This window comes from Apium graveolens, chromosome 9, assembly GCF_009905375.1.
Source record: "Apium graveolens cultivar Ventura chromosome 9, ASM990537v1, whole genome shotgun sequence".
In the NCBI taxonomy this organism is placed as follows: domain Eukaryota; kingdom Viridiplantae; phylum Streptophyta; class Magnoliopsida; order Apiales; family Apiaceae; genus Apium; species Apium graveolens.
Genome location: NC_133655.1, coordinates 260,327,955 through 260,351,985, shown reverse-complemented (window position 1 = coordinate 260,351,985; position 24,031 = coordinate 260,327,955). Strand labels below are relative to the sequence as shown.

The 24,031-nt window shown below is 33.4% G+C and overlaps 3 protein-coding genes across 7 annotated transcripts; 1 reads left to right on the top strand and 2 right to left on the bottom strand.

Moving 5' to 3' along the window:
- Nucleotides 1-8,277: 8,277 nt before the first annotated feature.
- On the top strand, nt 8,278-10,287 carry LOC141686820 (gibberellin receptor GID1B-like). The gene is made up of 2 exons (XM_074491901.1): nt 8,278-8,711; nt 9,072-10,287. Exons 1-2 carry the CDS (start codon nt 8,673-8,675, stop codon nt 10,071-10,073), a joined length of 1,041 nt encoding a protein of 346 aa, XP_074348002.1. The 5' UTR covers nt 8,278-8,672; the 3' UTR covers nt 10,074-10,287.
- Nucleotides 10,288-12,851: 2,564 nt separating this feature from the next.
- LOC141683062 (pentatricopeptide repeat-containing protein At2g30780-like) lies at nt 12,852-21,073 on the bottom strand. Of its 5 annotated transcripts, none has more exons than XR_012560091.1 (4): nt 20,531-21,073; nt 18,873-20,087; nt 13,458-13,929; nt 12,852-13,360 (listed from the first exon to the last, which is right to left on the bottom strand). XR_012560091.1 is itself a non-coding variant. In XM_074487758.1 (2 exons), exons 1-2 carry the CDS (start codon nt 20,951-20,953, stop codon nt 18,954-18,956), a joined length of 1,557 nt encoding a protein of 518 aa, XP_074343859.1. In that variant the 5' UTR covers nt 20,954-21,073; the 3' UTR covers nt 18,843-18,953. The 5 variants fall into 5 exon arrangements, 1 of the variants encoding a protein (XP_074343859.1); XR_012560093.1 differs by having other exon boundaries at nt 12,852-13,302; XR_012560092.1 differs by having other exon boundaries at nt 12,852-13,293.
- Nucleotides 21,074-22,142: 1,069 nt separating this feature from the next.
- LOC141683020 (uncharacterized) lies at nt 22,143-23,645 on the bottom strand. The gene has a single exon (XM_074487714.1). The coding sequence runs from the start codon at nt 23,515-23,517 to the stop codon at nt 22,321-22,323; it is 1,197 nt and encodes a 398-aa protein (XP_074343815.1). The 5' UTR covers nt 23,518-23,645; the 3' UTR covers nt 22,143-22,320.
- Nucleotides 23,646-24,031: the final 386 nt, after the last annotated feature.

Genomic DNA, 24,031 nt, shown 5'->3' with positions numbered 1-24,031 from the left:
TATGGCTTCCAATCTAGCAACTGGAGTAAATGTTTCATTATAGTCAATACCCTCTTGTTGAGAGTAACCTTTAGCAACCAGCCTTGCTTTATTTCTTGTAATTATTCCATCACTGTTAGTTTATTTCTGAACACCCATTTTTTACCAACAATTGATCTGTCTTTTGGTCTTGGTACTAGGGTCCAGACTTTATTTCTTTCAAATTCATTTAACTCTTCCTGCATTGCTTGCACCCAATCAGCATCTTGAAGAGCTTCTTTCACTTTCTTTGGTTCAGTCTGAGATAGAAAGAAATGATAGAGACATTTATTTATTGTTGCTGTTCTAGTTCTCACACCTACTTCAGGATCTCCAATTATTAAGGCAGGTGTGTGTGATTTAGTCCACTTCCTTGCAGATAGAAGTTGATCTCTAGAACTGGATCCTCCCCCATGATCCTTGTTGTCCCCATCAACATTTTCTGATGCTCCCCCTGAAGTTATGCTCTCTGAGATTCCATAATTTGAGTTGGATCCTTCAGGAATTGAAGAATTAGAGTTTCCAGAATTATCAGAATTTGGCTCATCAGGACTTGATGAATCAGAACTTGAAGAACCAGTGACTGGTTCTGATGCTTCTTGAGAGTCTTGAGATGTGGTATGATCATCAGCTTGCTCCCCCGGAACAGGTGCATTTTCCTTTGGAGCAGTTACCACAGTTTCAATGACTTCAGAATTTAAGCCGTCAGAACTTACAGGATCAGAATTTAGGTCATCAGAAGTTACATCTTCATTTTCAAATCTCAGTTGATCATGATCATTGAAATCTTCAAGTCTAGTAATCTTTTTATCATCAAAAGATACATTGATAGATTCCATGACAACCCTTATTCTTAAATTGTAGACTCTGAAGGCTTTTGTGGAAAGTGGATATCCAACAAAAATTCCTTCATCAGCTTTTAGATCAAATTTTGGCAGCTGTTCAGGGTGAGTCTTAAGAACAAAACACTTGCATCCAAATACATGAAATTATTTCAGATTTGGCTTCTTTTTCTTCACCATCTCATATGGTGTTTTCCATGCTTGTTTATGAGTGTAGCATTCTGTGTAAAACAAGCAGTCTGCACAGCTTCAGCCCGAAAATAGGTTGGTAGCTTTGCTTCATCAAGCATAGTTTGTGCAACTTCAATAAGAGTCATGTTCTTTCTTTCTACAACTCCATTCTGCTGTGGAGTTCCAGGTGCAGAATATTCCTGTTTTATTCCATGCTCTTTGCAGAACTCTTCCATGATTGAATTCTTGAACTCAGTGCCATTATCACTTCTTATTATTTTAACAGAATCTTTGACTAACTTATCCAGCTGTCTGACATGATCAGTTAGAGTAGATGCAGTTTCATTCTTCTTGTGCAAGTAATACACCCAAGTGTATCTTGTGAACTCATCCACTATAAACATAGCATATTTTTTCTTTGCAATAGACATGACATTGACTGGAGCAAATAGATCAACATGCAGTAAGTGATAAGGCTCAAGAATTGAGAATTCAGTTTTGCTCTTAAATGAAGATTTTTTTTTATTTTGCCTTTTGACATGAGTCACAAAGACCATCAGGAGCAAATATTGATTTTGGCAGTCCTCTCACAAGATCTTTCTTTACTAGCTCATTTATGTTGTTGAAATTTAAATGAGAGAGTCTCTTGTGCCAATTCCAGCTTTCTTCAATTGATGCTCTGCTTAACATACAGATTGCAGAACCATCAGAATTTGTTGAAAGTCCGGCTTCATATATATTACCGTATCTGCAACCTTTCAGAACCACTTTGCCTGTAGAATTACTTACAACTTCACAGTGTTCTTCAAAGAAATCCACATGATAACCTCTGTCACAGATTTGACTCATATTTAGCAGATTGTGTTTAAATCCCGAGACAAGAGCTACTGTTTCAATTATGACATTCCCAAGATTGATATTGCCATATCCCAGAGTCTTTCCCATGTTGCCATCTCCATAAGAAACTCCTGGGCCAAGTTTCTCCACAAAGTCTAATAGCAAGGCTTTATTTCCAGTCATATATCCTGAACATCCACTGTCCAGAATCAGGATATTTTTCATGTTGCCCTGCAATCACAAAGACCACTATTGATTAGTTTTAAGGACCCAGACTTGCTTGGATCCTTTGGCCTTGTTAAGTTTGTTAACATTTGCAGCGGATTTAGTTTCAGAGTTTATGCTAAAATGTTTTTTATCAGACTTTATATCAGACTTTGTATCAGAATTTACATTAGAAGGAATTACACTAATTTTCTTTAAAGAAGGTTTTATTTCATAATAATCATAGTACAAACTATGATATTCCTTACAAGTATAAATAGAATGCCATAAACTACCACAATGAAAATAAGGATTTTGTGGTTTAGAAAAACAGACCGACTCTTAACTCCTGATCTAGGATGTAAAGAGTTTATATCTTTATTTTTCCTGCAAAAAGAAGCAAGATGGTTAGAGTTTCCACAATTATAGCATTTCTTTCTAGGAGTATTAGGAACATGCATATAATTATTACTTTTATTCACACCTTCATTTCCATTCCTATTTTTCCTAGCTTCCTTTACCCTGTTCACATTTTTAATCTCTTTCAGCTTATACTTAAGCTGCTTCTTTGTCATTAAGCCAATGTTTACCAAAGTTGGTTTATCCTGTTTTAATTTGTCATAAGTTGACTTTTCTTTGACTTATGTTTTAGAGTCTTTCATCTTTTCAGAATCAGACACAACAGTTTTTGCAACAAATTTAACAGGATTTACCTTTGGTTTTTCAGTCTGTTTGATAGCAATTGGCTTAATTGGCAAAGTCCCTTTCTCACTTTTACCATCTTTCTAACCTAACCCCTCTTTCCAGTTGCCACTACTTAGAATATTCTGAGTTGTTCTGCCTGAGTTAGTCCAAGTCCTGATGATTTCTCTTTCTTTTTCTAATTCAGTTTTTAGATAATCATTCTATTTAAGCAATTCATTCTTAACATACACATCATAATCTCTCTCTGTCTGAATAGTGTTCATCTTGACTAACTCTTCTTCAAGATAGCTATGTCTGTTTTTGTACTTTAGATTTTCAGATTTTAATCTTTCATTCTCTAAAGTCTGATCTCTATATCTAATATAAATGTTTTTTAGAAATAATCTCAACTCAGTAATATCTTCTGTATCAAAAGCAAGAGTTGATAGAGGTACCTATAGTTCAGCAGCATCAGAACTGCTATCTGCATATGCCATTAAGGCATAGTTCACCTCTTCTTCAGATTCTAAAGTGTCTGCCCAATTTTTTTTCTTTGTGATAAGTGCCTGGCCTTTATCACCTTTTCCTTTCTTGCAATCAGGGGAGATGTGACCTCTTTCACCATAATTGTAGCATTTGACATTTGAGTTGTCCCCTCTGTCAGACTTTCCTCCTATGTCTTCAGTCTTTCTGAACCCTTTCTTGTCAGAACTTCCACTTATCCTGGAAAACTTCTTATCCTTTATGAATTTCTTGTAGGCTATCTTTGTGATACCCTTCACCAAAATAGAACACAGTTGCATCATCTCTGCATCAACATCCACTTCAGATAAATTTTCAGGTTCTGAATCATCATCATCAGAATCTGATGACTCTGAATCAGACTGTATGATGAGAGCCTTTCCTTTTGCCTTCCTAGAGACAATTGGCTTTTCTTCAGTCTTTAAAGCATCTGTCTTAGACTTCTCTCCATGTCTCTTCTTTCTTTGCTCCATCTCAAGTTCATGAGTCTTGAGCATCCCATAGATTTCATCAAGAGACATATCAGCAAGTTCATAGTTGTCTCTTATTGTAGTAGCTTTCAAATCCCACTTTTCAGGAAGAGCTAGTAGGAATTTCAGATTTGAATCTTCTGGATCATATTCCTTATCCACTAGTGACAGATCATTCAATAGCTTTGTGAATGTGTCATATGTATCAGTTAGTGACTCATCAGATTTTGAGTCAAAGTGCTCATACTCCTGTGTGAGTATTGTCTTCCTGTTCTTTTTGATGGTATTGGTTCCTTGACATCTCACTTCCAATGCATCCCGGATTTCTTTTGCAGTCTTGCATCCAATCACCCTATTTGACATGACATTGTCAAGTGCACTATGAAGCAAGTGTCTTACTTTTACATCCTTGCCTAGTGAAGAGATGTCTTCAGTGGCGAGTTCTCTCTTTTCTTTGGGAATCATCTTTTGTGGCTCATTCCCAAATGCAACATAAAGCTTTGTGGGCTTGTGTGGACCATCATAAATTCTATCTAAATATTCTGGATCTGTAGCTTCCAAAAACATGGCCATCTTCACATTCCATACAGGGTACTCAGACACCCTGAGCATAGGAACCCTGATGGTTTCATATCTACTGTTGTTTTAAATGGGTTGAACCTTTGCAGGTTCTTGAGGGTCTTGTGTTTTTGATTGATTAGATATGATTGATTGTTTGTTTGGATCTTAACTGTTTGTAAGCTTAACAGATTGGCTCTGATACCACTTGTTAGGCCTCATGATACTATAGAAGGGGGTTGAATATAGTATCTACAATTAATTCGATTATAAAACACAAGTATGTAACAGAAAACAAGTTTATTCAATATATCAAACTCTGTTATAGTAGGTTTAATCTACTCTCTCAGTGATGTATGATATCACTAAGAGCTGCTAGGGTTACAATGAATAATATTCTCGTGAATGATAACACATATAGTGTAAACCCTAATCTGTGTTTACATACTACACGGTTATAATATAACTTCTAATTGATATGATATGTTCTTCTGTTTCCTAAAATACATCAATCAGAGATTATCTACTGTAGTCCTTTAGCTGTACAACTCTCTAAGCATATCCTCTTTTGTTTAATCCAGATCCGCTCCTGTAAATCAACCGCTTTTCATCCCTGAAGTGTATCCGCACTTAAATTTTGATGTAAGTCTTGATGGCTTAAGTTCAGATAACTTCCTGTCTTCATTAAGTTCTGATTTTCAGTTAAGTTCTGATAGTAAGTTCTGAAACTAAACAAATCAGATTAGATATGATATCACAAATATATCTAACAATAATAACAAAATTAATTCTCGGGATGATACCTGGTTATTTAGCATTTGTTTTGTTTTAAAGTAATATGTTAATTTAAGTGGAAAAATATCTTCGCATATACTTAGCAGGAGTTATGTGAAGTAGGAGTTACATGAGTACAAAATATATTCACACTAAAAATATTTTTGTACTCGCCTAATTTATATGAGCATCAAACTCTTAGTTAAATAATGAATTGTTCCAAATATTTATCAAAACAAAGTCACATACTTACAATATATAATTAAATTAATTATTATATATGTCTCATTTAATTATCTTTATATTATGAATATAGTGTACATTAAAAAAATTTTGTACTCACATATATTATGTAAGTACGTACTTAGAAGTATCATGCTATTAGTTTGATAATAAATTTATTGTAATATTTATGAAAACAAAATCATATACTTATAATATATAATTAAATTAATAATAATATACATGTCATTTTAATATTGTCATTTTGCAAATTTTAATTATAGTTACTTATGTAGTTAATATAATTTTTTTAATAATTAAGAAAATTTAAAATTAATTCATGTATATTGTGTACTATTCCGAATCGGTAAGAAATAAAAAATAAGGAGAGAAAATTAATAGAGGATAGTAAGTGAGAAATGCAAATCAAAGAGAATTAATAAAAAAATAAGAATGAGATAGAACTAATAATATAAATAAGTAGAAAAGATTTAGCGAGATTAGGGTTGTAATTCGAGCCGAGCTTTTTTGAGCTCGACTCGAACTCGACTCGATTAACTCGGCTCGACTCGACTCGAACTCGTTATCGAGCTCGAGCTTGAACAAGATTTTAGGCTCGATTAAAAACTCGAGCCGAGCCGAGTTTTTTTGAACTCGACTCGAGCTCGACTCGATAAACTCGAACTCGGTTAATTTTTTATATTTAATTAATATTTTTATTTTTTATATATATTATTACTTATGTTATTAATATTACTTATGTTTTTCTATATTTTTTTTCCATTAATATAACTTGATGCTATTTTTATTTGTTATTTACATGATTAATGATATTTTATTTTACTTATATTATTAATATGACTTATATGTCTTTCTATATTTGTTATTTATATGATTGATAATTTTTTCTGGAGATGTATATATATTTTGATATTGGTAGTCCTTTGTCACTTTTTGTATATTTGAGGGGACCCCTTCCATACTTTTATTTGTTTGAAAATGTTTGCATTATTTTTTTTCAATCGGTTGCTTCAAAGTTCAGATGCCTTCCTATATATTGTTCTTTTTTCTACCCAAGGGTGTTTTTTTGGTCAACCTTAATATACTAATCAAGTCTTCCATAGCCTCGTTACGATTCTACCCTATTTGATTAGCAAACTTAACACTTAACATTGTAATAGTGATACATAAATCCTGAAATATAATGTAGTATTGTACTATGATTGTAAAAAGTAACAATGTCACTAAGCAAATTAGAATATTATATCATCCACCACATAATTAAATTCCACAAAACCAGAAGAGATAAAAACATAAACTCATAAAATAATAAGTCAAAACTAATTTTGTTTTGAACTGAATTAGATTTCTATTGCATCAATTATTAATATTTTATAGAAAAATAAGAAGTTATTAATTTGAAAGAGTAAAACAAAAAAGAATCAAGTTGGAGTTGAAGTAAGTAAAATTGTTATCGAGTTTCGTTTGATTTTATTTTAAAATAAAAATGACAGTTACGAATTTTACATCAAATAATCTATTCAATATACGGTTTCTATTTTTTTGTTTAAATCATGAATCTATAGAATATTCCTTTATTTTAGATTCAAAAGTTATCATTTATTTCAAAATCTAACGGTCCTTTATAGTAATAATGTATTACTACTATATTGATATTTTATTATAAATTCGATTCATATTTTTGATAGTTGTCTAAATTCTAATTGAGATGTCAACTAATTAGATCTAAATTTACAATTTAGTGATAAGTTAATAGGTATATTATACAACTATGATATAAATTACACCAAAAAAAGTTTTATTATGATGTATTGCTATTAATTAAAATTATTATTTTTATAATTGTTATTATTAATGATTTAATGCCTATTGCGTACTTTTGTTTTAAAAAAGATAAAAATTACTTTTCTCCCCCGAGTCTCGACAATAATAAAATTATCATTTTACTTTATTTATCATATATATAAGATATACAATATACAATATAAAAAAATAAGTACATTTTTAAGAAATATGAAGATAGAGTTAAACAAAATTAATAACATAGATGATTTGAAAAATTATACCAACAAAGGTGTTTTTATTTGTTTTCTAGTTTATACATGTATTTGAATATGTTGTTAGATTTACCTCATAACACATGTATGTTATTTTGAACATTTATTTATTGTTATTAATAGTGAAACTAATGTTTTTAAATTATAAGTCAAAATTTCAAAAAAAAATATTTTTACGAAGGTAAAAATAAAACTCGAATAACTCGATAAGAACCCGATAACTCGAAAACATGTTAAAAACTCGATAAACTCGATAAGGACTCGATAACTCGAAAATATGTGAAAAAACTCGATAAACTCGAAAACTCGTTAAACTCGAAAACTCGTTGAAAAACTCGTTAAGTTCGAAAACTCGCGAACTGCTAGAACTCGGCGCGTGTATTACCCGAGCCGAGCTCGAATACACAATTCAGGCTCGATTATTTTCAGGCTCGACTCGACTCGATAAAAAAAAGCTCGAGCTCGATTGTAAAAAACTCGAACTCGGCTCGAATTACAGCCCTAAGCGGGATATCAATAATATAAAGTTAGTATAACATTATCTCAAGTTAATTGGGTAAATTAATAGACAGACATATCATGTAGAAATAAAATAATTTGATAAGTATTTTAATAAATAATATTCATGAAAACTAATCCTACAAAAACTAATTATGGAAGTAAAAAATTGAGAGGAAAAATCAGGGAAAGATAAAAAAAATTAATTTTTGTGAAAAAAGAAACTGAGGAGAGAGAATTAACGAGAAAATGAAAACTTTAGTTAAAATCAATTAAGAATGAAAATGATGATATATATATTTTTTCGAAGAAGATAACATCATGTATTGTAATTAAACTAAAATAATGGCATGTACTTTGTTTTAGCATACGGTCTAAGAGGAAGGGGGTTTGATAAGGAGAGGGCGTGAAGTGGGGATTGTGTGTGTATTCATTCCCCCCGTTGCACCACCATTCCCGTAGAACTCACAAGTAGTTTAGTTAGTATACGTTTGACTCCACTTGTCTCTCCTTTAATCTCCACTTGTCCTTTCTTCTCCTTTCCCCTCTGTATTTGCGCCCCAATTCCCAACCCCTCTCTGTATATATATATATATATTCATTCATCCTCCACACCCCTCACCCCCCCCCCCTCCAACTACAAGACAAATCTCTCTCTCTCTCTCTCCCCTCTGTTCAGAACCCTGTCTTTTCTCTCCTCAACCTCCCAACATACCCTACTCTCCGCTCAGACCTTCACTCTTTATTTCTTTCTTTTCATCAACCTGCTGTCATATCTTCCCTACTTACATCATATGGCTGGTGATAATCAAGTTAATCTCAGTGAAGCTAAGGTATATCTTCTTTCTTTCTCTCTTTTCTATACTTTTACTTTTCATTCTTTCTTAACATCATACCATATTAGCATGGTTTGCCGGATCACTGTGTGTTTTCTTTCTTTATAATCTTCTATAGCTAAAACAACTATGATTCCAAGAAAATAAAGCATGCTACTATGTTAAATTTTGAGGTAGAGTAATTATATATCTTTATATTTTATTAGGAAATATGTAGAACATATCTTCTATGTGTGTTTTTATATTTGAGCTCATAGCCCTTGATTGTTTTCATTTTTGGAATTATGTTTTTTATTACTATCAATATACATGTATGTGAGGAATTGTAGTTAACAATCCATTTTCATTACATTGCAGAGAGTTGTTCCATTACACACATGGATCCTAATATCAAATTTTAAAGTATCTTACAACATGCTTCGCCGTCCTGATGGCACATTCAATCGAGATTTAGCTGAATATCTCGAACGCAAAGTCCCTCCCAACACAATTCCTGTTAACGGTGTTTACTCTTTTGATGTTGTGGATCGTGCCACTAATCTTCTCACCCGTGTTTATCGATCAGCCCCTGACAATGAAGCTCCTCAGTACGGCATTGTAGAGCTCGAAAAGCCCTTGAGTACTAGTGAAATTGTGCCTGTCATAATTTTCTACCATGGAGGAAGCTTCGCTCATTCTTCGGTTAATAGTGCGATTTATGATACATTTTGTCGACGTCTTGTTGGTGTTTGTAATGCTGTTGTGGTATCAGTAGATTATAGGCGATCGCCTGAACATCGATACCCTTGTGCTTATGATGATGGATGGGCAGCTCTTAAATGGGTACATTCAAGAACTTGGCTTAAAAGTGGAAAAGATTCTAAAGTTCATGTCTTTTTGGCCGGAGATAGCTCAGGGGGTAATATAGCTCACCATGTTGCTGTAAGAGCTGCAGAATCAGGTGTTGAAGTACTGGGGAACATACTTCTTCATCCATTTCTCGGAGGACAAGAACGAAAGGAATCGGAAACGAGATTGGATGGGAAGTACTTTGTGACAATTCAAGATAGGGATTGGTATTGGAGAGCTTATTTACCAGAAGGGGAAGATAGAGATCATCCAGCTTGTAATATATTTGGTCCGAGGTCTAAATCCATCAAAGGCTTGTCAAATTTTCCGAAAAGTCTAGTTTGTGTTGCGGGTTTGGATCTGATTCAAGATTGGCAATTGGCTTATGTTGATGGCCTTCAGAAAGAGGGGCAAGAGGTAGAACTTCTATACTTGAAGGATGCAACAATTGGTTTCTATTTCTTGCCAAATAATGACCATTTTTACAGCCTCATGGAGAAGATCAAGAACTTTGTTAATCCTAACTGTTAGCATGTCTTACTTTTAGCCTTTACATAACATAAAGATCAGTTGCTTAAGTTTATGGCTATAATTATCTATAGTTATTTCAGATTAGTATGTGGGAAGAAAATGTTCATGTATGTAATGTAAATTTGTATAATATACTATAATTCCACAAACCACTCTTGTAATCTTATGGTTCTGTTTTAGACTGATCAATGCTCTTAATAAAGTTAATAGAAAATGACTATACAACTTTGTAAACAAAACTCACTTTAAAGTAAAGTTCTTTTGTTTGTAAAATTAGTTGCAAATCAGACAGTATGTTTTGTCCAATTGTGTATAGATACTTTGGATTTCATGTCAATTGTAGAGCAACTTAAGATTCATTTCTGACTACTACTTGATTTATTTTATAATTTTATTCAGAGTTCATTATGTATCCCATCAGGGATTACAGCTCTCTGATTCACTGCATTAAGCCAAACAGACTTTCCCTTCCTTCTGGTCTTCAATTTTAAATTCCCTTTTACAAAATATTTCAATTGACTTTTACATATTATATAAATAAAAGACCTAGACTTCCCTAATAAGATCAAGTGAATAATAAAATTATGTGTTATCAAGAAAATGCATCTAGAAGTAAATTTAAATATCCACCTTTGACCAAGACTCCAAAGAAAATTCATGTTCAACTTAAATTTAGAAATTGTTAATTAGCTCAAATTAGAATACAACAAAACAAAACAAAATACAATTAATATAAAATTGATAATTTGTTGCACTACCATCTAATGTCCAAAACAAAGGATTGTAGAAATCTGCTGATAATGGGGTTTTGCTCAAGTCTTTGTCAAATGTTTGATTGCTTGTTAAAATGGATGTGTTGAATTAGTGTTTGGGATAATGGCAAATCACAAGAATGAGATTTATTTTGATAGGAGGGAACTCAACTACTAGTGCTAGGGGTTGTTGGAAGTATTCAAAGGGACCACTCATCAACAAACCCTACAAACTCCTCTTTTATTTCTTGGATCTTTCCTCACAAACAAACAATCAAAAGGAAGTTTGTAGTGTTGCTTCTTCCTACTTATTTCTTCAATTTATTTAGCTTCTCACTTAATACAAATACCAAGACTACTTCTTGACCATGAAAAAATTAGCTAACTTGGTAGAAGAGAGAAAAAAGATAATAAAATTGTGAATTTTTCAAAGTGGGACAAAAAGCATTTTGATTCTTTAAAGAAACTAATTCAAGAAATTATTAATTTAAAAACAAAATTATTTATAAGTTTTTTTATTAATTAAGTACACAGGTACATGTCACGAGTCGAACTCTCCGGTCAGGTTAAATTATTTATAAGTTGTTCTCTGCCTTTTTCTTTCTATTTAAAATGGAGCAAAGGTAGACAAATGTCCAATGCATTTTAAGAACAGTACCAAGAAGAAGAAACAAACTGCTAAAAAGGCTTAGACAAGAAATTCAAACCATTTGTTTGATTTGACTTTCTTCACCATCTTTTTTCTTTTTACCTGCAGTATTATTATTATAAAAGCAATGTGTTGCATCCATATTTGCAACCGCTTGCTTTATTATTAGTTAGTCTAAATTGTGATTAACAGATCTTGCTAGTTTTGTAAGTTAGCGTATTGCTTTCGATGACCTTTGTAGGTTCACATTCTGAATGTACATAAACTATGTTTATATTTCTATACTCTTACTATTTTAAACTCCGCCATCTAACTTTGAAGAAAAACACTCCACCGTCCTTTTTTTAAAACTTAAGTTATAGTTCACGTTGGATGGAATCATAATTTAAAATAATTCGTAACTATTTTCGTTAATTATATTAGAATATTTCCGATAAGAATTACCTAAATAATTACGAACCCTTACCAAATCATCACTTATATTAGTATTTTATTTAAACTAGATTATATGTCAATATGTCAATATTTTACTCCAACATTTAGCAACCTTGAAAATTACCTACTAAATTAAATTACAAATAATACTTAGACTAAAAAAAGTATTCATCATATATACTTTATGTAATTATATAAGTATTTTAACCATTTGAAAAAGTTGTCTGAACATATCCACCAACACCAACTTGAACAGATAGATAACCAAGATTACCCTGCCCACCTAAATTTTAACAATCTCTTGACAACCCCTGTTCAAGATGTTACTAGGAAGTTCACAAGTGTATACCCTACATAGTTATGGCTGTGCACAGTTTTTACCGAAATTAAGATCAAATAAAGCACATGTACATTAACCCTGTAAAATTTACAGAGAGGGTAGATTGGAAGAAACAAATAAAAGCAAGAGGTCAAGTCTGAAAAGGGGCAATGTTATTGCTGAAAATGAAAAGCGTGTTGTTTATTTAGAGATGTAAAAGTTTGGTACATCTGAAGTGACTGATGGATTGTCATTTGTCTTGTTATTAAATTTTGACAAGTGAGAAAAATCAAATGATGTTGATGATGTTAGATACAGCACCAACCAAACACACTACCCATTGCAGGAACAACCTCAAGAGATGGAATTGTTTTTGTACAAGGAATCTCACTTCATTATTGTCGTATAACTAGATTCAGTAATTTCACATTTTTCTCACTCCTTTTGTTTACATCCCCCCCCATGTTCCTCCTCACATGATCTGGTATTTTTATTAGGCACACTTCTTCTCTTGTTTCTTCAATCTATTCTTTGTAGCCGAGACACTAGTAAAATTTAAACAATTAGTAAGTAAATAGTATACCAGAGGTTCCAAACTGCATACCAAATGTAGGTACTGAAAACGGTTTTTCTCCCGAATACAGGTAGAACGATACAGTAATTATTTTAGCCCGCCGTATGTATGAATGTACAGAGACGGATAATATGCAACCAACTAATTAGAACATGCCATACACAATATAGTGGATCGGCGAAATATTTCGAAAGAAATGTTCATCATGTACATAATGAAATTGTTTATAAGGATCTGAGTTCGGAAACATACCCACAAATCGGAATAAAAGAGTTGTTTTTCTTAATTCTTACTTGCAGGTAGATAATACCCAACCAATAAACTGTCATTGAGAAACCAGAAGGAATAATATTCAGGAGTCCGAACACCGAGTTGAGCTACAAAATTGCTTAAGCAATGGTCAAAATATTTCTTTGGCTTCGAGGATAAAGATTCAAGAGTACCAATAAAAAGCTTGAAAAAATTTATAGTACTTGAATCGCCGAGCTAATCTGCAATTCCTAAACAAATCATTTCAACTTTCAAGCAGCCGAAACTATTTTTAAATCATATATAAACCTGATAAAATATAACAGGCTTACAGCAATTAGTCATGAAACAGAAAAGCAAGATCACTTTGTACCAAACAAATTATTCATGTGCTCTGAATTTATACCTGCATGTAGCGCAAACAGATTGTATGTGTGCCTTGGCTTTGCACCTGCCTGTCGCACTATGCATCACTATAGTTCCGCATGCTGCACCAAAAAATAATTCCTCATCCTGCACCAAAAATCAGGCATTCTCTTTTCTAACCAGTGAATATACTAACAAGTGACAACCAAAGCAAGGTAGGAATCCTTATGAGAACTTATCTAGTGCCAAGTGCCAATAATGATCTGCAAACAATTTGTGTTCCTTCAAGGCTTAGTGCTCATAGAACATGCAAATGCATCATCATCTTTAAATTTTGATTTTAGTACGAATCAGGTGTATAGAAAAATCTCTCTTTACATAGTTGTGATGTTGTTGCGGAGTGTGAACTGATAGATGTGCAATACACACACCCTCATGATTACAGCACTTCCTATTGTGTTCTTGACATCCAAGAGTTTTGAATTGGTTCACGTCCATCATAGATATTACGACTGCATCGATATAGTAATATTACATCAGAAAAACCAAGATTCACGAAAGTAAATTTATTTTACCTCATACGACAGTTTTAAGACCCTTATGCTCGTTCGGGCTGAAAGGAATGTAATATGGTGGGAATGAAATCAAACTTGTAGTATTTTCGTTATATTGCAATTTGCAACATATGATTCCAAAATTTCTTACTTCCTCAATTCCGACAAACATGTTTTCCAATCAACTTAGAATTAAAACCCTTTTGGCTCAAACATTGCCAGGGTTGAATTTCAACAGGACTGATTGTTCTTCCCCCACCTTCTATTTTGTTTTTTAATATAATCATTAACCATTACTATAAAAGTGGATGTGAAAGAAACTAGGGGAGTTCATATAAAAGTTTTTAAAAAATCAGTTTATACCTTAGTGAGAGGATGAGACCCGTTTATGTAAATTCGAAAGGAACCATAAGAAGATCCGTGTCTTGTATTGTGGTGTGTCACTTGAGTTTATTACAGGGTAGTAAGAAAATACTACTAAACAGGTACCGTGAGAAGTTAACAATATAATTACCCAAAACCACTCTCCTGCTTGCAAACTTTGTTGTTACTCCTTACTCTCTTGGTTTAATGGTCGTATAAGTTAGTATTTTATTTTAATAATTTATGTGCAACTAGATTGGCTACATATATTAAATGGACTCGTTATACAAACATAGAAGCTGTGATATAGTTCCGAGTCAAGAAGAGGGCATAGTATGTGATGTTCCTAAGTTGCAGCTATTATAGAATACAAGATACAAACACATATACTTGTGAACCATGATAATAAGCATGTCTATGAAGTAGAAAGTGAATAGTAATGTCACTTATGAAATAGAAAAAGAACTTGGCAAAAAAAAAAAGAAAAAAAGAAAAGAAAAGAAATAGGCCTGATTTCTAACTATTAAAGGTTAGAAGGGCAAAAGACCATTTTCAGTAAGTAGTACATGCTACCTATACCTATGTAAACAGTGAGAGATAAGAAAAGAAGGTATAGTTCGACCGTCAAAAAATGGACAAAATAGTGAATCCAAATATCATAAAAGAAATGGTAGATTGGATATGTGTGTCGCAAGAAATAACTTTGATTTTTTCAAGAGTAATATAGCTTACTCATGATCAATTTTATCCTAAGAAAAATGCTAGATGGAATAATCCTAAGAGAAATGGTAGATTAGACATATAGCATTATACTTGTATACTCAGAATACATATAAGAATGCACAAATTATACCATGCTATTCACTCTCTATGCAGGCAAGATACGTAAAGGTTATAGTCTCATAGAAAAAAAATACACATCATGTTGGTGCAGGGGCTACAATCATTTGTATGCGAATAAAAACAATCAAGATTTCATAATTTTATTTCATGCACATTTATCACAATTCACAACCATTTTATGCATTACAATTTTAGTTTTACAGGGCTACCACCAATTTCATCATCAATGAAAATTTTCAAACCTTCAGAAGATGTAATTTTATTAATAGCAACATAAAACTGGCCATGAGTTTAAAAATAAATCCGGCAAGTACAATTAAGCCTTTTGAAAAGATTGTCCCTAAGATTTGTCAATTGTCATATCATAACATATTTTAAGTAACATTTCACGAAAAAACTTGAAAGGGAGTTTTGTATCACCGGGACAACATTACATTCGAGGAATTAAATATAATGTACCCAGGGGCGGACGCAGGATGGCATAACGGGGGGGGGCAATAAAAATTTCTTGTTAACTTATATAATTTAAGATAGATTTTAACCAAGAAATGAGTAAATAGATAGGGGATGTATACAGAGACAATAACCAAGCTGCAAATTTACTTGCTACTTTAACACCTAAATCAAGGCTGCCAAAAGTGAAGTATGTGTTGTTTCATATATATATGAATCCAGGGACACTAGAAATCTAAATCTAGGGGGGGGGGCAAGACCACCCTTGGTCATAGCCTGGGTCCGCCCTGCATGTACCAATATAACTACAGCAAATAACTTAACATTCAACACGATGTTTCAAACATTTGGATATTATCATTCGTTTGTCATTGCATAAACCAATTTTTTTGGTTTAAGTTCCCTGTTAACATAAAACACGTTTTTTTAACTTTAGCCTTGACCATATTAAAATATGATATGGGATCACCCGGAATCTACTCGATAATCACTGAAATAAGATAGGTAACAGTTCAATTTGTTGGTGTATAAATGGCCCGTTCACTCAAATATTTTGGACATTAGAATTCTCAAGAATTTGGGATATATGCTATGTATCATATTCTCAATAGAATTGGATTCTTATATATTACAGAACTGAGAAGGGATATTAACATCAATTTCTGTAGCACACCGGATGTTAAAACCCCATTTCACAAAAATGCTTATTGCGATGTTGCATCGGATCTTTATCTAAAATTTGTACGTTTAAGAGCATAGCTTTCCCAACCGAATAATGATATTACATTGGAGAAGGCTCAAGAATTTGGAGGGATATAGGCTGAATTGAAAATAAACTTTCCAACTGAATATTTGATTTTTTTAATAATATACCAGGGTGCCTCATTATGAACTGAAGTTAAAAGAAGGTGGTGTTATGTTAATGAGAAACTTTACCTAAAAAATTGGTTTATGCAATGCACAAAGAATGATGATAATCAAATATTGAAACATTATGTTGAATGCGAAGTTATTTGTGGAAGTTGCATTGGGACAGAACATTTTATTTCTCGAATGAAATGTTTTCCCGAGGACTTACAAGTTTTTTTACAAATGTTACCTCAAATATGTTATGTTGTGATAATAAAAAAATCTTAGGGACAATCTTTCCAAAAGGCTGGATTGTACTTGCCACATTCAGTTTTTACACATGGTCAATTTTATGTTGTTATTCGTAATTTCACATACTCAAAAGATATGATAACTTTCATTTATGATGAAAATAATCACAATTATCCCTTAACTAAAGGTATATACTATAAAGTCTCGATTTCCTTGCGTCCTCAAGTTTCTTACCTCAAGTTTCAAGAGTTAAGAAGATGATGTATCTACAGGCTACAACCCAAGAGATTCATTATTTCTCCGGTAGATATTATAACTTAAATGTGTGACGTGTAGTGAATATATGAATTCTATGTTAGCTTTAGTGCTAACACTTATGAGTTGTGACATTAAAATTTAAATTACTTGGTGTAATATTACTCACTAAAATAAGATGGACTTGTATCTAATTTTTAATGCATACATATTGATGTTGTATTGACATAGGTGGCCTTTTAACATCTTAGTCTCCATGGATAACCAAGGTTAGACCATCTCCAACCCAACTATATATGTGTATTTTTACACCATTTTGGTGTAAAATTCCACTCCAGCCCAATTCTAAATTTTACAAAAATCTGGTGCTGCACCAAAAATTACACCAAATTTGGTATTGCACCAAATTTTTAGAATTTTTGTTTATTCCAATATTACCCTTGTACTCCTTACCTAAAACAAAATTATTCCATTTGTACCCTACGAACTTTATTACTTTTGTACTTTAATAATAAAATATTTTATATAGGACAAGTATGGTGAAAATTTTAGTATATGTGGGTTGGAGTTGAATATGAAAATAGTTTAGTTTTTACACCATTTTGGTGTAGAAATCACACCAAAATAGTATGATGCATCGGAGATGCTCCTATGGTATTGTCTTGTCTTACATAGTCCCGTGACATTGTTGGTCACCTTGAAACCCACGTATGTGCCAATTAGATCTGGTTTAGTTTTTATTTCACCATATGCCTCTTCGATACAAACTCTCTTGTTTTGCTGGGTGATGAGGCAAATGGAGAAAATTATGATGTTAAATCACCTCTTCGAATTGTGGTCCTGATGTGACCACAAGGGGCACGAATAAAAGGATTACGCTTATTGTTTTGAGATATTCTAGTTTACTTTGTTATTATAAAGACTAATTAAATTCTAATGTCTATATTTTTTTAAATATTCAATTGCAAATATTTAAATAATCACCCACATCCCTTAAGTAAGGTGATGTTCCTCATATCCTCCTGTTTCAATAGATGAAAAGAGGGATATCTACTTGGCTACAAGCAAAAGACCATTTTATCATTTGTCTAGTTATGACTTTATATTTATGATGTGTAACAAACATAAGAATTTTATGTTAGCTTGAGTGCTAACACTTGTAAGTTATGACACTTATATAAAAATTACTTGGTTTTAATAGTCATAACAGGAGATGTACATATGTGTAATTTTTCAATATATACACATTTTGATGTTGTATTGCCATAATGATCCGGGGAAGACCTAGGATTTACCAGGATGAAAAAAAATAAGAAAATACCAAAATTTATTACTAATTACTAATATATTTTAATAATTAAGGGAGGGAGACATGAACGTTTGGCAAAGTTTGAACCAGTTTCTATCCTATAAACAAATTTTTCTTAATATATGATATCGAATACAAGATAAAAACAGGTTAAATATATATTTATTACTATAAAATTAGTTCTAAACCTAGATATTTCCCATATGCAAGTTTTTTTTGTAGAGAAGCTATAAGTAGTAAAATGTGAACCTTAATTAAGCCAATAATTTTTTCCCCCTAAAATCTTTGATAGATCATAACCGAAAACAGGGTATATATAAATTTATTAGCCCCTACCTACTGGTTCTACACAAGGTCCAGCAATGATACAGATGCTTTACCGTCATCACGCCCTAACACTACTTATCAACGGCCTAGAGCGCTATATCAACAATGGCTGCTTGCTTTAGCAATTATGACAGGGGAAAATAAGTATGGCACGGGTGAGTGCTGACAAGAGATGCACAATTGACAAGATGAAACTAAAGAATGACAAAGGAGAGAAAAGTAGCTATGAAATAGATGAAATTGATCTTACACATGCAATGAACCATCGGCAATCATTTGCTGCATCTTTAGGCTGCATTCTCATTCAATGTAACCATCAATCGAAAAAACACTACAATTTCATTGTATTGCTTGGAGTCCCAAACCCACGCGTGCACATAACTCCTAAAACCTGGTCAAGTTTACGTTTTTGTCCACATTCTAAATAGGCTTTGTACAATATAGAAAATGTTTTTCCCGTGGGTTGTATATTGAAGTTTTCCATCTCATCAAGAACACTCTCCATTTCAGAAAGACGCTTATGTGATGAATACATGACCATTTTACTGTGGTACACGGAGCGGCAGATTTTCCACCCAGCATATTCTGCACGCTTCACAAAGTTTGCAAGCTTATCCACAGCATTGGCTCGGAAATAGCTGGCAAGTATCGAACGCATTACATCTGCTGTTGTGATGGAGGTGCTACGCTTAAAAGCCTCCTCTATATAGCTTTCCATCACATCCATAATATTCTCTTGGGCATATAACTTAATCAAAATCGCATTCAACCAAGGCTGATAGTCATTCTTCGGAATAAGCCCAAGTAATTCCTCAACCCTTTTTACTCTATTTCTGCTAGTGCTCTTACAGTACGCACATATCATAGCCCTTATGAGTGTAAATTCCTTATGTTCAATAACATGGTCATAAACCAGCTCAAAAAATTCTTCCATCTTTTTTAAATCACCTGAATACGCATATCCTCGAAGCATCAGCATATGGGTGTTAACATCAGGCTTTATGCCACTTGCCTCCATTACAACATATGTTTCCTCCATGCTTTCCCACATCCATGCTGTGACATACCCACTGAGAATCATATTATATGTAGTCAGATTGGGCAAAATGTTTAAATTCTTCATCTCCTGTAACGTAGTCTCCATTTGATCTATTAACGTCAACTGACCAAAGACAGAAAGAAGAATATTGTATGTTACAACTGTCGGCCTACAAGACTGGTCCATCTTGAATTCCCGAAAAAGCAACTGACAAGTATCTGTATACTTGTTATACATGTAAGCCCCCATGAGTGCATTGTAGGTTGTAGCTGTCTTGATTCTTTTGTTTGCTGCTTCAGTAAATAGCTCAATTGCAAGATCAATATCTCTTAATCTACCAGCTATTCTAATAGATTTGGCATACTCTTCCGATGTCATCGAGAACCGCAAGTCATCATTTGCTTGTTTCCTTCTCCATTTACAAACCTGAATTAGTATAAAATCCATCACTAAAAATACATAAAATGTTTATTTTCGATGACCCTACCCCCTAAAAAGTACATCACTACTGTCAACTAAAGATACATTTGATGTCCCTACTCCCTAGCTCCTATTAGCGGCTTAAGTACCCGTATATCTTTTTAAAAGAAATAAGTCATAATAGTAGATAAAGACTCCAATCGGATATACTACTACTTTCTCCGTCCAGCCTAAGTAACTTAACTATAATGAAAACAAACTCAACAAGCATCAAAGCTTTAATGGTCCAATTCAAAATTCAATAACATCACTAATACCGCCAATTACTCAAACTCAACTTGACAAGTCATCCAATACTACTCAACATCACAATTAAAATTAAACATTAAGAACACAACAAACACATCAAATTCAATATCATAATCGCAAAACAAAGAAAAAGAAGTTACTTGAAGTGCGCAACGAGGCCAACGCTCCAACTGCTTAACCAGCTCAACAAATGCATCCCCATTACCATAATCTCTAAACAAAGAACTACCCTTTTCATCCAGCACCCTAAAGATCACATTTCGACCATATTTGCTAACCCGAATCAACTCGTCTCGCAACAGGGAGACCTCATGAACAAGTTCTTGAATATCAACATTACAACCCCTATTTTCAAACAACCCAGTAATTTTTGGGAATGGATTAGAGTTAATATTAGGCTGAGAACAATAATGATCAGCAAAAAATAACCTGTTAATTGGGGTTTTAGTAAAAGTATTGTGGGTGATTATAAAAGGGGTTATAGAAAAGAGGGTTTTGGGTTTGGGTTTAAGAAGTGGAAGCTCTGAGTGGGCTGTTTCTGAGATTTTCCAAACTCTCTTCATTGTGTAAATATGTTCGTGTATGTATGTATTTTATATGCAAGCTTAATGAAATGTTTTCTTGATTGTTATGGTATGAGTGATAGTGATGACAATGTGTAGATGATTGGAATTTGGATGGAGTGATAAACCCTGTGATAATCAGAAATGGGGGTTTTGTGAGGAGGATGAATATGATATTAAAAAAAATCAAAATTCTAATTTATTTGCTTTAAAAAAAATTATTTAGAGTTATATATCTTATAAATTTGTTGTTTAAGAAAATGATAAACCCAGTGATATTTTTTTTATTTCAAATTAAAACTTTGTGAAACGCAGGATTGCAAAATTTAAAATTTTGGTATTGCCATTGTTAACAGAAACAACAGCGTTGAAAAACAGTTAAAAAATTGTTTAATAAAATTCAAAAACTGTTAAAAAATTGTTTGATAAAATTCAAAAGCTATTTTTCGGAAAAATATTTTTAACTTAACAACTGCTGCTCGAGAAAAAAAATGTCCAATATTTTAGAAAAAGCTAATTTCATCATCAAATCTTAACAAAAGTATTATTATTTTTAGTTTTTTCATCAAAATATATAAATATCAAAAAAATACAAAAACACTTTTTTTAATAGTACATCAGTTTTTAACAACAATCACAAATATAGCCTAAAGCTTAATCAGCAATATAGCCTAAAGCTTAATCAGCGTAACGGAGGCTTAAAATTGTTAAGAAGGTAAAATGCAAAATTTTTGCCAATAGGATCAAATAATAATTTTTATTCATAATTTTCCAAGGATCTTGATTCGTTTAATTTGATTATAGAAATGCTATAGAGAAATTATGAAAAGAAATGCTAGGGTGGCTCTAATTTGGATTTGCCCATAAAGAAACTTTCTGGGGGGGTAACAATTCTATTGTTTTGTGGGGGACTAATTGATTAACCATAAGGATTTGGTCATCTCGTGCAAGTTAATTCTACTTTTTACGGCGCACGGATTAGAGCAAATCATTACACACAACATGCAGTTTATATACTTATAATCCCCCTCCAACCTCATAAACTAATGATTCTCCCCTCATCTTCCTTCGCATCGAAAACATAAAAAGCATACCCCACTTTTCATCCCATTTAATTAATCAAAAATTAACTTTTTACCTACACAAACCCAAATCTCAATGCTCAATCATAAAATAATACTACAAGGAAAAATGCCTAAATAAATTAACAAGAAAAAACAAATCAACTGAACATATTCGATACGTCAAGAGTTCAATTTTACATTTATAGATAAAATATATATTATCCACATTTAACTTACATTTCCCCCAAAAAATTAATAAATAAACCAAAAAATAATACCCAACCATAAATTGAAATGACGAAACTACCCTTTCCACTCAATGCACTGTCCAGTAGGCCTAGTCTTCTGATTCCCAGCTTTCAACGGACACGGCAACGTAACAGGAGGCACCATACAATTATACTGCAAACACAATGAGCTTTGAACCGGTATCTCCACCATTGGGTTCAAAGATATCCCGGTTAAATAATTATGTTGCAGATACAATATTTGTATACTTGCATCCAACAACCGGTCCACAAATGTACTCGGTACTTCACCCATGAACCGGTTATTATTCAAGTACAGTGTCTGAACCCATGAGAATAAAGGCGATATTTGACCCGAAAACCTGTTGAAACTCAAGTCCACTGTACCGATCCGCACCTGATCAACCGGTTGAACCGGTCCTGTAAAAAAGTTTCGTTGGAGTTGAAGGTTTGATAAAGGGAATGTGAACAAAATACCTGGAATGTTACCTGTGAACCGGTTTAGACTAAGGTCTAAATAGTTCAACCGGCTCATCCGTGATAAAACCCGGTCCACTGGACCGCTGAACCGGTTCCATGACAGAGATAAGTATTGAACCGATGGGGGGAGAAAATCTTGCATAATCGGCCCGGATAAATCGTTGTGCTTCAAGTCAAGCCGGGTCAGAGAAGAAGAACCGAACCGGGGGAGAGAACCGGTTAGCTTATTATGGCTTAGAATGACATTAGTCAACGCCGGCAAGCTTCCAATTGACCAAGGAATATTTCCGGTGAGCTGATTATAACTCAAATCCAAAGTTCTTAACCCACGAACCTCCCCCAAACCCGCCGGAATTTCTCCAGAGATAAAATTCCGGCTGAGAGCAATAAACCGGAGATTCTGCAACTGAGAGATAGTGGGTGGTAAAATACCCATGACCCGACCCGGAACCAAAGTGAATTCAGCAAGAGAAGTGAGTTTACCAATGGAAGGATCAAGATGGCCAAATAAACCGGGCGAACCGGCTCGTGGATCACCGAGATTTAGCGCGATGACTCGATCGTCGGAGCAATAAACTCCGGCGAAGTTGCATGGGTCAGCAGTGAAGTCCCATGAAGCAAAGAAGTGTGAACCGGGCATGTCTTGTAATGACTTGCGAATCGATTGGAGTGCTAGGAAATCAATCGGGTTTAACATTGCAAGTGTAAGTAAAGCTTGTTGTAATAAAATGGAAACTAAGAATGTGTGTCGGAAAAACACCCTTGTTCCCATTTTCTTGAAAATAGATACAGTGATTGGGGGGGGGTGTACAGATACAGAAATGTGTGTGTATTGTTGTGAAAGCTTGAAGTGGGTGTTAATGGTGATTCTTGATGAAGAAGTGTCGGGAGAGGGATGGAGTGTTTGTTTTGTTTATGTTTGGTGTATGTAAATGTATGTTGTTGTTTGGTTAGGTTGGGTGTTCAAACGGTTGTCCGAGCCTAGGTGGACGTGAAGTTTGAGGTTCGGGTGGGGACCATTTGACACGTGGCCACCGGATTGCTGCCTACTGTCTAGTGACTATATAGGATGACAAGTGAAACGTGGGGGGATGGAACAGTCCCCATAATTCATGAGGTGGTACATTGCTATTATTTTATTAGTGTGATTATTATTCTTGTAAATCGAAATTTGATTCTAAATATATTAATGTTCTTCGTTTACATTAAAAATTAATAAAATAAATTGTTAAGCCCTCTCGGCCACCTATTCAATCTGTATCGCAGAGTTCATTTTTTTTAATTAT

Bases quoted from the DNA above. Each gene is read 5' to 3' on its own strand.
- LOC141686820 (XM_074491901.1), top strand. From the start codon at position 8,673: ATGGCTGGTGATAATCAAGTTAATCTCAGTGAAGCTAAG. The intron at 8,712-9,071 runs GTATATCTTCTT...ATTACATTGCAG, and splicing joins TTAATCTCAGTGAAGCTAAG to AGAGTTGTTCCATTACACAC.
- LOC141683062 (XM_074487758.1), bottom strand. From the start codon at position 20,953: ATGAAGAGAGTTTGGAAAATCTCAGAAACAGCCCACTCAGAGCTTCCA. The intron at 20,088-20,530 runs GTAACTTCTTTT...ATACTAATTCAG, and splicing joins GGCCTCGTTGCGCACTTCAA to GTTTGTAAATGGAGAAGGAA.
- LOC141683020 (XM_074487714.1), bottom strand. From the start codon at position 23,517: ATGGGAACAAGGGTGTTTTTCCGACACACATTCTTAGTTTCCATTTTA.